Raw genomic sequence first — 13,483 nt, 5'->3', positions numbered from 1 at the left:
TCATCTCATAGGCAAGGATATGAGAGGGCATTTTATTTAACATAGTTTGTCTTATGTCTTCCCTGCCCCCCACCTCAGGACACTAGTTTTCTCATATGTTTCTCTTGATTAGCAAAAGTCTATGAGAAACTTCCCTAATACACATGCTCAAATGGAAAACCCCAAAAGTATAAGGGAAAATAATACCATAAGCAAGATTTAAGAACTACTTTTGAATATATAATAAAAGATTGACTTCTAGAACATATAAATAAATACATAAATGAGTAAAACAATAACCCAGTAAAAATGAGCAAACAACATAATGGGAAGTTTATAGGACAGGATATACAAATAGTCAAGTGGTCAAAATATATTAAAAGATACTTACTTTTATTTACCAGTAAAGCAACATAACAGAAAGAATGACATATCTATAGGTGTGGCAAAAATAAAAAGGAGTGGTGACATCGACAAAGTTGTCAGGAAACAATCACTCCTACACAGTATTGTAACATGGTGCAGTTGTTTTGGAAGGCAACTTGGCAGTATTAAAATTGTATGTGTATATATGTACCCTTTGTTTTAGCAATTGCTCTTCTATAACTCATAAAATTATGAGAAGTATATATCAATATACAGGGGTGGGAAAAAGTAGGTTTACAGTTGTAAGTACTCAAAACACAAAGTTTATTCTTGTATTATAACCTGCATGTCTTTTTCCATAGGAACAACTGTAAACCTACTTTTGCCCATCCCTGTATATACGCACATTTATAAGTAAGTATTGAAGATATACATATGCTTACACATAGTATATACAGAGTCACATGCATGAAAAGATTTGAAAAGGTTTTACATACAGATACATATGTAGAGATGAACTCTGTGTATGTGAGAGAGATGTACCCTTAGCATAAGCAATTTTACTCCTATAAATTGCTACAGATAGCTCATTTAAGGATGCAAAAAAGATTCTTTACAGCATCATATGTTGTAGCAAAAAAAAAAAAACCCAGAAAAGAAAGCAATTTGCATGTTTGTGGAAAAGAGACCGGTTTTTAAAATTGGGGTTCATTCATAAAATACAAAACTATGCAGTCATAAAAAAAATGAAGTGTATTTGTATGTCAGTGGAAGTTGTCAAAGATCTCTTACTAGTTGAAGAAAACAAGTTGCAGAATAGTATGATTCTAGTTACATTTTCTAAATGTTGGGGAAGAGTATTTGCCTATGCACCGATATTTCTGGAAGGTTAATTAAAATTTTTGAAAAATAGTGGTTACCCCTGAGAAGTGAGAATGGGGGGTAGAGAGATTTCAGGACATGTTTACTTAATTCTATTTATTTTCCATACTGTTTGAAAGTTTACCATGAACAAGAATATTAAGGTAGGAATCTCAGAAATTTGCAGCCCGAGACATAGAGATTCTAATTCTAATGACCTGAAGTTGGTCAGCAAATCCATATTTAGAATATCTCCAGGGGTGAGTCTGACATGACATCAGGGTTGAGAACCACTTCTCTGTATGCAGGTCTGAAATGATTGGTGGAGACAACACCATCATTGTACAAATATCATAAATACCTTGGGGCAGATATAAAATTAAATGTTATTCAGCTTTTTTTTTCTAGAAAGGGGATAACATTTTTTTTGTTCTTGGTAGTATTTAAATGGATTAAAAGGTTCCTGTAAACCTGGAGTGGATCCATATGTGATAACTCTAAATTTCAAAGACAGTTTAGAGATTAGAGAGTAGGAGAGGATGTCAAAATATTTTAGGCAAGGTTATAGTTTATACTTCTAAGTTGCATGTAGAGAGGATGTCAGGTTACTATAAAGGGTACTACTGTGCCCTAGGAAAGGTGGTAGAGCCCAGCACTTCATAATTTATAGATGGAATGAGGAACCATTGGGTGTAAGTATTTTCAACATTTACCCTTCAGAAGAAGACTCCATGTGTTGTCAATATCTGTTGAGCTATCTGTGGGTTTGTGAACAGAATAAATTTGCTTACTGTTTTTATGCTTAAATGGTATGTCTTATAGATATTACAAATATGTAATAACATACTGAAATTATAGCTTAAGCTGATGAAGAAAACAAAAAGCAATTATTTCTAAGAGATGGGTGAAACCTGCAGAATAATGGATAATCCTTATGTATTTAGTTAGGGACTATAGCAAGCCACCCAAGTAGGTCCTGAATCCCTCTCTGTTGTTCACAGCCCAGTACCTAGTATGTGGTGCAGGAGAAAGTGGAATTCTCAGGGAAACCCAATTTTTATCTAAGGCAAGGAGTTGGAGATATTTGTGAAGGGATAAGAAGGTAGAGAGAAGTTGTTTAAAATGATAGGGGGATCCAGAGGTCAAACATGAAAGGATTCAAAGGAAGTAGCACCATCTCTATCACAATGTTTTTAAATAAGAGGGCAGCTAAATATATTATGAATTTTATTTAACTCTGTTGTAAAATATTTTCTCTGCCAGCACTGACTCTATATATCTACTGGGGGCCTAAACCAGGGTCTTCTAAGTGGAAATGGGATTAATAAGTATTTGGGTTTCTTTGTGAACTTTGAGTATAATGTAGATACATCTCCCATAGTTTTCTTTTTTTAGCAGCACAATATTTGGTTTATATTTATTTCAAACTTCAAATTTGTAAATCAGAGTTGTGTGCTCAGTTTTGACATATATGTTGATTTATATTACTGTGCTTAATATGCAATCCATGTCTGTTACATCTACTTTATTAGCACTGGCTTCAAAGCACTTTTCCCTTTGGTACACAATTAATAAAGGATGATGTGTAATAATTATCATTTCTATAAAGTGAACCATTTTTCCTTATGCAAGGAATAATATTAAAATCTTCTGAATGGGGAATTCAAGGGGCAAGAAAGGAGTCATCCTATTTCTAATAGCTGAATTTGGGAAAAGTTTTATAGAAAATCAAGAGACTAGGGAATTAGCAGATTCCCATTATTTAAGGCCTGGAAACATTTCACAGATCCCACCTGTCTGTGGACTATATACAGTTTTGGTTTTGTTTGATTCATTATGCTGAACTATTGACTTATGTTCAATACACTACCATGCTGTTCTTCCTTCTATTCCTGTTGTTGCTTTCTTTTTACTGCATTTTCTACCCTTTTGAAATGGCTGGCATGTACACATTTAGGTGATATGGAACTTTTTCCTGAACAGCTGGTTGCTACTATCACCCCAGCAAAATTTAAAGACCCAAAGTTTCAAAGAACTGGATGGAAACAAACCAGAAACTCCTCACCCTTTGAAATGGGTGTGTAAAGTCCATGGCAGCTGTTTACGGAGAGTTACTCATCTTCTGATGACTTCTTCTACATATTTTAGCATTCTTTTGACTTTGTACTTTCTGTTTCCTCTAAGATCTCCAACCTTTTATTTAGGTTCTGATTTCCACGCCAACTCCATTTGAGTCAGAATGCTTTGTTAGAGTATGCTCACTTAAAGACCACCTTTTCTTTCGGAGCACTTACATTAGTTTGTAACTACCTGCTTCAGCTTTGTTTTCTGAATATACTGAATCTACTTGCTTATCTCACTTTAAGAAACTAATTCTTTTAGTGGCTGTGAGTGGTGTGAGAGAAATGGAAAAAGCATTAGGAAAAATCAGAGATAAGAGGAGGTGAGAAAGACCTTAAAATTAAACTAAGTACTTGCTTTACAAAGCATCTTTTCTGTCTCAGGTTCCAAAACTTCTCTGTAATTTTCCAACTAACTTGGGGAGGTGGTACTTATAAAGATAATTCCCCCTAGGGCTCCAGAATTTTAAAATGTGTCTCTTCTTTCCATTCCTCTATATATCTTTCTTTGCCTCTCATACCATGGCAAAATTATTACTAATAGACATCAGCCCCCACCCCCAGCCATGTATGCAACAAACTCATAAGGGATAAACCTTTAGTAATGGTAGGGAACTTAGAAGTCATATAGTTCATCTCCCACCTTTTATATGATTTAGTAAGTCATGTATTTAATTAGTTGAAGAACCAATAGTGGAACCCAGGTCTTAAGTTCTCTTTCATCCATGAGCTCTTTCTTACCTCGGGTTAAACATAGTGGTGGGGGAGGAGAATGAATGTATTGCGACTAAACTGCTGTGGCTTCTTCAGGTATTTTAATTAAAAAAACTTTAGGTATGTTGTATCTATCTATCATTATTTTTCCTTAGTAATTGAACAGTGAAATTACACCAACCTAAAATTTATTTTTCAGGTTTTCACAAAATAACTAAATTGTTTGTTAATAATGAAGATAAGACTACTTTACTTTAGATGACATTGGCTCTTGTATTTGCTCCAGAAGGCAGTCCATAAGAGTGCTTCTTTAGATGGTTTCTATCATTTTTGCGGATAACTAATACTACTTTTTCTTCTTTTGGTAGAGTGCCAATGTCTTGAACATTGGAGAAATTATCCCCTGTTATAAAAGTAATCAGCTTCTGATAAAGCATGAAAGGGAAGTAAGCATGTCTTTTTTGAAATAATTGAGACTAATTATAGAGGTGGTAAAAAAATCCGTAGACTCACACATTAACACACAGATAGTTTGTTTTTAACATTTCCCATAAAGGAAGGGCAATGTAGAATCTCAATGTTAAGTGTAAGTTAAATTGGTTTGTTTATTTGCTGAAGGTCAGTTACCTAGCTCCATGAAATAATTTATTTGGTCTTAGACACCATATGTGATTACCATAATACAAAAATAAAATACCACAAAAGCATTCCTTTGTAGACACTTCCCCAAAGCTGTTTGGAGTCCCATGGATCTTGAGCTCTCCTTTCGAATGTTTCATTCCTTAGATCTGAAATGACTAATTTTAGCCATTAGAGCACAGGAAATTTTTAATAGATTTTGCTTTCATAGTAAATCATACTTGTTTTTTCATCCATCACCTCAGCTGGAAAAGAAATATAAAAATGAGCCAAATGAATTTTGAATTTATTTTACTTCCAGATCTTGGAATGAAGGTCAGGGAGTGAGATTTGCACAAATGTTGGTAATATTTTCTGCTTCCAAAAATTTTAGTTGACTTTATATTTATTATTAATCATTTTGGAGAACAGGATAGTGCAATGAGAAAACCCAGCCCAAACAAATCATAAGCTTTGGAGCCAGACAGTTACTTTTCACAACCCTGGAACGAATATCTTGGGAACTTTGACGAGCCACTTGATGTTTCTCTCATTTTCCTGATACAGGAAACAACCTATCTCCCAGTTTATCTTAACTGTTAAATGAACAACTGAATTTTAAAGTATACCTGGGACAAGTTATGTGTTAATAAATGCTTATATATTTCTTCCAACAAGATAAATTGATTCCCAACTAAGCTTCCCCAGTAATATTCATTTGCAGAATAAAGAATTGGTAGAAAGGTAAAGATTTTTCTAATTTAGCTCAAAGGCACCTCTTCTTATAAACCTCTCAAATTAATTTTCTGTTCCCTCTTGTCTCATACAACACACATACTACATGTAAATCTTTCAATGTATGTGTAAGCAGTTTTTATAAATTTTTGAGTCTTTAACATTTCTCAGGATTTAGTGGTAATTCCGTGAACATACTTTTTAAAGCTAATTTACCCACATCTTGGAGTCCAATCCTTATTGCTTTTTCTTTATTAAAGCAGTGAAGTAACAGTTGTTTCAATACTGTAATGAATCAAGCAACACTGGGAATTAAATCACAAAGCAGTGCATCTTTAGCAGATATTATGACATTCCATGAGTCATAATAATATATTTTCAACAATTTTATACTCAATCTGTTATTTTTTTTAGTAATCTTTGGGAAATATCCGGAGACAATTTATTGGCTCAGTGCATTGATCTTGTAAAAGACATTTGGAATATTTCATAGTTTGGTCTCCTGAGACAGTCTAGGAAAGGAAACAAACTTTAACAAGGAAATAAATAGGTTAAGGATGAAAGTAATCTAGGCGTTGACACTGTGCAATAGCTCCACTTAAGAGCTATAGTTCTTCCTCATCACTTTACCAAGGGTCACGAGTTACCTACATTGTTGTTTAAAATCTCCCAATTAAGTAAGACTGTTACTGAAGAATAACCCAGAAGTATTTCAAGTGGTGATTTACAGGGGTGTTTTTGTATCCTATCATATAAATAAAGCCAGCCATTAGTTAACCGCTACAGTTTTTTTCGCTACAACCCACCATTTCATAATGTTCGCTGACATCTGAAATGCCTCAGGAAGCTCTCCTGGACTGAATAACAAGCAGCAAGTGCCCGCCCCTTCCTGACAGTTGTCTTGCATCAACGTGACCCACGGATTTTAAAATATAAGGGCATCCTCTCTTTTCGTCACCATCCGGTGGCGCTGTCTCCAAGGACTTCCACTGAATACCGTTTTACAGGTCACATGCTCTCACAGCCGGTAAAGTATTGGGTGCCTACTGCAGCCCACAGAGACCATCGTCATTATCTTCTGGTCTTCACTCTTCATGTTTTCCCTTTTAGCCCCCAGGGCCTAAAGCCCAGAGTGGTGGCTTACTTGGGGCTGCTTCAAGGTCCGTGGGATGACCAACTCAACCTCCCACCGTATGCTAAGCACTGGTGCCTCCCACTCTGCCCCCATCACTAGGGGGTCATTCGTGGACTTTTTCATATGACACTTTTGGCCAGAAAACCCTTTAAAGTAAACCTGGGAACTAAACATTACACTCCAAAATCTCATTGAAAATCCTCTTGCCCCACCTCTCGAGTTTGGCTTCACGGAGAGTGTCGAAGGTTAGATTCAGGAAGAAAAAAATAATTTACTTCCGGCCTGCCCCTCCTTTCCCACGAGGAATCTAGTTGCCCAGGAAGGCTTTCAGGTTTTCCGCCGCTCCTAGTTTGCAGCCTTCCTTGGGCTAAGTCGGGGATGGGGAACTGGGGAGAAAAGTCAAGTCCTTGTGCACGGCTGGGCGCACAGGTACTGGGCGACGTCTAGGTGGCCCCGCTGCTCCGCCAGGTCCACCGGCAGGCGGCCCCAGGCATCTCGCACATCCAGACGTGCCCCTGCTCGGTGCAGGGCCACCAGCGTGTCCAGGAAGCCCTCCCGAGCGGCGTCATGCACGGGCCGGGTGAGGGTAATGGGGTCCGCGCAGTTGGGGTCCGCTCCGTGGAGCAGTAGCAGCTCTGCTATGCGGGTGCTGCCCATCATCATGACCTGCGGAGAGAGTGGAATGGTCTGGGTGAGGGGAAAGTGAGATGCAGGCCCGGGCAAGGACAGGTAGAGCCACTTCAAAGAAATACCCATTCATGAAGTATCTACTTAATGCAGAGGTGCTCACAATCCTCAGGAGTCTGGTTAAACTTCATTTGCTGATACAACCTTTACCCCTTCCCAGACCTCTCACTGGCCCCAGTTATGCTCTTTACTAATTGAGGTTCGGTTTATTCTCCAAACATGCCGAGACAAGAAAGAGCTGATGATCATGTACTTGTCGTCATTGTGAAAAAAAAAGACGAAGAAAGAAAGAAAAGAAAAAGAAAAAATTGGCGTTAAGCTTAAAGGCTTTTAAAGTCTTAAATCAATTCCCTTGCTCTTCCCACCCCCCAGCCATAATCCGGGTCTAAAAATCTTTATTAGAATAGCAGTCAGCTCATGTATATACGGAATGTAGATTACTGCTTTAGGGGAGAAAATAAGAAACAAATTTAAAATAAGGTTCACTTTGCATAGTATATCCCCTGTGGAAGGCTTTTGCTTTTCAGTCATATATGTCTGTGTTTATAAACATATGGTCCTACAACTTGAGCCAAAATTGGAAGTATAAGGGAAAAAGTAAAGAAAGTCACACATTGTATTCTAAGGTAATGAAAAAAATTTGTTGTGAATAAATACTTCACCATTTTAAATATTTAACTTAATGTTATGGAGAAGGGCTAAAGTTTAGAGGGTAACATAATTAATGTAACAAAATAAACACTATAAATACATTGTACAGGATTTTATAATGTTAAGTAGTAATTGTTTTTCTATATAAAAAGAACTTAGATGTTAGTACTTGAATCAGAACAATGAGTAATTTAGAAAAATGATGTTTGGATCACTAATTCTATAATACCCATTTGTAGACATATACATTATGCAAGCATTTACTTTCTTATTTTAATAAAACAATTTTTGATAATTAAATATCCAAAATGTAATTATTCTTGTGATTGTGTTTTAAAATGCACTATGTAATTGAAGACAGCATACTAAAATTTTTGTTTCCTGAATATTAGAAGGATCCATTTCCATTAAAAATCAAGATATGTTATTATTCCTACTGGTGATATACAGGCTGTTTCACATGTAGAGAAGGGAGAAAAAGTGGTTCTTCATATCTCAGAAAATGGTAAATTAAAATGATAAATAAAAATTATTTATACAACTATTAGTATAGTTTGAAATCTTCTAGAACCACTTTACCATACTTTTTGCTGCTTTAAACCATCCCTCATTTCTTGTAATATTTATATAAGAATTCAAAAAGAATGAATACATCTTTTCTTTAACATCTACAATATTGACAAGATTCCTTAACAAAAGCTTGGTTCTGGAAGGTGATGGTGAGGTGAGTACTAAATATGACCATAACAGTCAACAGTAAAGCACAAAAACATTGCCTTAGATTTTAAAGGAATTAAAAATATGTTAGTACTAATTAAAGCAGGAATAATAAACATTGAATAAATGTATTTTAACATAAAGAGATTAATTATTTATGGAGACTCTTCTCCATTTAAAAAGGACTTAACAGTTGCTGTGGGAATGCTTTTGTAATAAAGGCATTCAGTATGATAATTAAACAGTAGAAATCCATAGAAGCATCTTTTTTTGTGTGCAACACCTAAGAGATAATGCTGACATCAAATAAAAAAATAAAGTGTTGTGGTTTAGGAATCTTGATCCTTTTATCAATTCGCCTGTAGCAGGAAAAAAATACAAGGAATTTCATGTCGCAGCTTAGAAGTTTACTTTTATTTTTTTCATGTGCTATGATTTTGTGTGATTCCTTAAATACTGTCCAATATGCCTAAGTTATAATTTATCTGTATCGCTGAAAGTAGACTTTAGAGAAGGCAAAACAGTCTACCGAAGTAACCTTTCCCTTTCCACTTTCCTCCTCAATTGAATCTACACCTTGTTTCTCTGATCCTAAGAAGGGAAAGGATATATTGATCTTTTTTCCATCATTAAACAAAACAAAACAAAACAAAACAAAACACCAAACTGAAGCAGTGGGTTTTTTATTTCCTTTCTTTAGGGTTTTTGGTGGATGAACAGCTGCTTTACACCTGGGCTCCACACCTCTATAAAGAGAGAAACAATGGAGACCTAGGTCCCAGACGCGCCCCAAGGGGAGGCCGCGTCCCTGCGTTCGTGCGCCCCCTGCTGGTGAGGACCCCGGGCTCCAGTTACCTGGATCGGGCGCCTTCCGAAGCAGTTGATTCCGTTGGGATCTGCACCGGCCTCTAGGAGCTGCCGCACGGTCTGTACTTGTCCCCGCGCCGCGGCGCTGGTCAGACCCGCATCGCAGCTGCCTACGAGCAGGATCTTGTCCTCTTCCCACATTTCACAGCCACCACACACACACACACACACACACACACACACAAACAAACAAACAAAAACAACAAAGGCCCGGATGATCCGCCGCTGGCCTTGAATTACAAGACACTCCTCCTTCCCTCCTCTACTCGTCCTGGAGCACTCCGTCCTCCCCAGAAAAGCTTCGCTCAGCTCCAGACTCCTTCCCCGTCCTTCTGCGACTCGGGGGCTGGTGCCAAGGCCAAACGGCCCGTCTTTAATTTGGGCTTTTCCAGGCGCCCGCGAATTAGTGGACGCTCCCACCTCACTCCCTGGAAAAGGCGCCTCGTGATGCCTCAACGGAGCGCAAAGGGGCTCCGGCTGCAGAGTGCAGGCGCATTGCAACGTCCTCAATTCACTGAGGAGCTCCACTCTGGGAGAGTGAGAAACCGGCAAGGACTGAAACCGGTTCCAGCTTGGCAGCCCGGCAGGGCTCTCCCCACCCCCTTAGGCTCCTCCCGCTGTCCGGCTGGCGGGCTCTGGCAAACTGCAAAGGGCTGGCCAGGAGGCGGGGTCAGCAGATGACGCTACAGAGGACTTGGTTGGGACTGGGGTGGGGGTCGGCGGAGAGCCAGCCCAGACCTTGTTAGGACGCATGCGCCAGACTCCTGGAGCGCGGAGGCCACTGTGTTACGCGCCGAGTGTACAGCAAAATCTTGGCTAAGTTTTTGGAAGTGTTGAATCCATGTACTTAGTTCCCTCCAGCAGGCGGTGCAGAGAATGTTTATTCCTTCAGCCCTAGTTGGGCCCATTGTTTCCACTCTAGAAACATTAGTTGCTCCTTGTAGAATCAATGGCTGAGAAGGAGGCATTTAAAATCACTCTGTCTCTCTTAAGCTGTCCGAAAGTGACAGCTCTGCGCCTGTCATTCAGGTAAAATTTATCCCTCCTCCTCAGGTACTACCTGAACTTTACTATTTTCATATCTTGCAATTTTCTTTTGGATGTGTCTTCCTATTTGAATCAGTCAAAAATCAGTTTCAGTGAAAAATCCTGAGAATCCTGTTTTGAATGTGCTTTATTAGTCTTTCCATCTTTGAATTATGGGCACAATCTTTTTAAAAAACTAGTTTGAGATTGAGAGTGGCGAGATGGTACAAATTAGACACTTAAAATATAAATATGTATTTTAAGAATCTGAGATCCCACTTTCATGATATCTGAACAGTTTATTTTTGTTTGCACTCTTACCTATTAAAATCCACCTCAGCAAGTATTTTATTTTTATTTGTCATGAGTAATAAAGGACATTAATGCAGTAATAATGAAACATAATAAAACAGAGGTGTGGTGCTGGCCCTGAAATTAAACAGGCTGAACCTGTCATTAAATCCTCTTCTGAAGATTTAAAGGCAAAGTGCTGTTCTTCCTAATCTTCCAAGGTGAGTTTGAATTAGCCTATGCATTGCTTTAAAGATTTAAAAAGTTATATTTGATGCTTGATTGAAATACAGAGAGAAACAAAAGTTTTGTGTCTTCTTTCCTAAAAATTTTGGTGAGGATCTACATGAAAGTGGGTCTCTTCTAACACTGAATAGTTTTTATTTACCACATCATTTTTGGTTCAGAGTGCCAGGGAGGACGACTCTTAAAAGAAGGGCAATTGCTTGCTTACTTGCAAATGAGAAACTTCATAGGTTCTTCTAGCATATCTTAGTGTGGATTCTTCTCCTCTTGAACTACCGTAGAATGAAGAAGAGCTCTTTAAAGAAAGGAAGGCACATGGAAGTGGTGGTTAGGGCTGAAGATATACTGACTGTCTTTCAACAGAGTAGAAATCCACTTGGATGAGGAAGGGAAGGAGGCAGTATTAGTAATAATTTCTCTCTTACCCCACCCACAGTTCTTAGGTACTTGTTTCTTTTTTATTTTATTTTATTTTAATTTTTTTATCCTCACCTGAGACTCTGTTTATTGACTTTAGAGAGAGAGAGGAAGGGCAGGAGAGAGAGAGAGGGAGAGGGAGAGGGAGGGAGAGAGAGAGGGAGAGGGAGAGAGAGAGGGAGAGGGAGAGAGAGGAGAGATCAGTTGCCTCCCATACATGCCCCGACTGGGGATCGAACCCATAAATTTTTGGCATGTGAACAATGCTCCAAACAACTGAGCCACCCAGCCAGGACAGCTTTCAGTTTCTTAATTATTCTACCTTTTACTCTATTTGAGCTTCTACTCCTATCTGGAAAAAGAAATTGTCTCATTGTTTGTTGATGGTGGCTCCATTCCTTAATGTGGCCAGAGGAATAGGTGAGAAGCACCAATGAGTTGTTTTTGTTTAGTATTGGGTCAGTCCCCATGCAATGTATTGGGAATTACAGGATATGTGGGTGGAATGGGAGAAGGAAGATAGAAGATGGACAGTGGGAAGCCAGAGTCTTTGAAATGAATGACTTTAGTCCTTTGCTAGTCACTCTCAGGGGCTGACTCACCAGATTGAAATAGATGGATGTAGTGGCAAATGAACTCAGATCAGTATGTGTTTATCAGAACAGCCTAGCTACCCTGAAATTTAGTGCACAGCTAAATGTCACAAGGCAGGTTGCCCTTTAGAGGAGTGTTGTTGGGACCTTTCCTCTAATGGATCCAGTCATTAAATTTAGTCCAACAAAACTTAGTCCAGCCTCTCCAGGAATTCAGACTTGACTTAGATATAGGTCCTAGCTTTTAAGAGATTTTCTCTGTTGGCACTCAAAAATAATCAATAGAGAGTTTTAATTTAGTATGATAACTTTAATGAGACTTGTGTCCACAAGGTATTTGGGGAATAAGGAGGGAGGGAACAAAACTCAAGATGGAAATGAAGGGAAAGTGTCTTAGAGGAGTTGCCAGCTGAAGACAATCTTTAAAGAATGTATTGGAGCCCTGACTGGTGTGGCTCAGTGGTTGAGTGCTGGCCTCACTCAGTGGTTGAGTGAACCAAAGGGTTGTTGGTTTGATTCCCAGTCAGGGCACATGCCTGGGTTTCGGGCCAGGTCCTCAGTGGGGGCATGTAAGATGCAACCACACATTGATGTTTCTCCCTTGCTCTTCTTCCCTTCCCCTCTGTCTAAAAATAAATAAATAAAATCTTTAAAAAAGAGAATGTATTGGAAATTAACTATTTCCTGTGTTCTCACCTTGTATTTTTCAGAAACTTAACAAAAATGGTTAGGAAAAGATAGCTTGGGCCAATTTTTTTTATTTTTAAAAAAGATTTATTTATTTATTTTTTTTTTAAAGAGGGGAAGGTAGGGAGAAAGAGGGAAATACAGTGTGTGGTTGCCTCTCTCACACCCCCTACTGGGGACCTGGCCTGAAACCTAGGCATGTGCCCTAGCCTGGGAATTGAACCAGCAACCCTTTGGTTTGCAGGCTGGCACTCAATCCACTGAGCCACACCAGCCAGGGGTACCTTGAGCCAATTTGTGAGTCAACTTCTTAAGTGGTAGGCATGGACAAAGTGCTCGAAAAGTAAAAACTATTTGGAGGCGATAAAGAGATGGAAGATACTTTTTTTGTTGTTGATAGGGACATAGATAATAGGTGGTAAGAAAGGTGAAGACCCAGTGGGCAGGATGACTGAGACGCTACCATGAGAGAGACATGTGAGCTTTGGTAAGTGAGCTTCGGGTGGGGTAAATGTTACTAGGGGAAAGCATGATTACTAGCACCATGGACAGCGCTTCCCTACTAAGCATGTCTGGGTGGTCCTAATCCACTCCAGACTGAGAATTCCTGAGGAAGCTTCAAACTTAATCTTCCAAAGCGTTTTGTCCTCTGAAATTCAAAGAAAATCACATGGAAGCTCAGCGAACTTCTTGTTTCCAAATATTATTGGATTACCTAATATTATTTAGGTAAAGAATATTAAATGTCCTCTATATTTAAAAGAGGGGAGACA

At 38.6% G+C, this 13,483-nt stretch overlaps 1 protein-coding gene across 1 annotated transcript; it reads right to left on the bottom strand.

Moving 5' to 3' along the window:
* Nucleotides 1-6,658: 6,658 nt before the first annotated feature.
* Nucleotides 6,659-10,032, bottom strand: CDKN2B (cyclin dependent kinase inhibitor 2B). The gene is made up of 2 exons (XM_045839989.1): nt 9,439-10,032; nt 6,659-7,194 (listed from the first exon to the last, which is right to left on the bottom strand). The coding sequence occupies exons 1-2, from the start codon at nt 9,589-9,591 to the stop codon at nt 6,928-6,930; spliced, it is 420 nt and encodes a 139-aa protein (XP_045695945.1). The 5' UTR covers nt 9,592-10,032; the 3' UTR covers nt 6,659-6,927.
* Between the last annotated feature and the right edge of the window lie 3,451 nt (nt 10,033-13,483).

Source organism: Phyllostomus hastatus, unplaced genomic scaffold, assembly GCF_019186645.2.
Source record: "Phyllostomus hastatus isolate PE091 unplaced genomic scaffold, TTU_PhHast_1.1 phas_contig_34, whole genome shotgun sequence".
NCBI lineage: Eukaryota > Metazoa > Chordata > Mammalia > Chiroptera > Phyllostomidae > Phyllostomus > Phyllostomus hastatus.
Note: the sequence above shows the minus strand (reverse complement) of the source record. Positions and strands in the feature narration are given on the sequence as shown.

Excerpts from the sequence above, each read along its gene's own strand:
- CDKN2B (XM_045839989.1), bottom strand. The coding sequence starts at position 9,591 with ATGTGGGAAGAGGACAAGATCCTGCTCGTAGGCAGCTGCGATGCGGGT. Across the intron at positions 7,195-9,438 it reads TCGGAAGGCGCCCGATCCAG|GTCATGATGATGGGCAGCAC; the intron begins GTAACTGGAGCC and ends CTCTCTCCGCAG.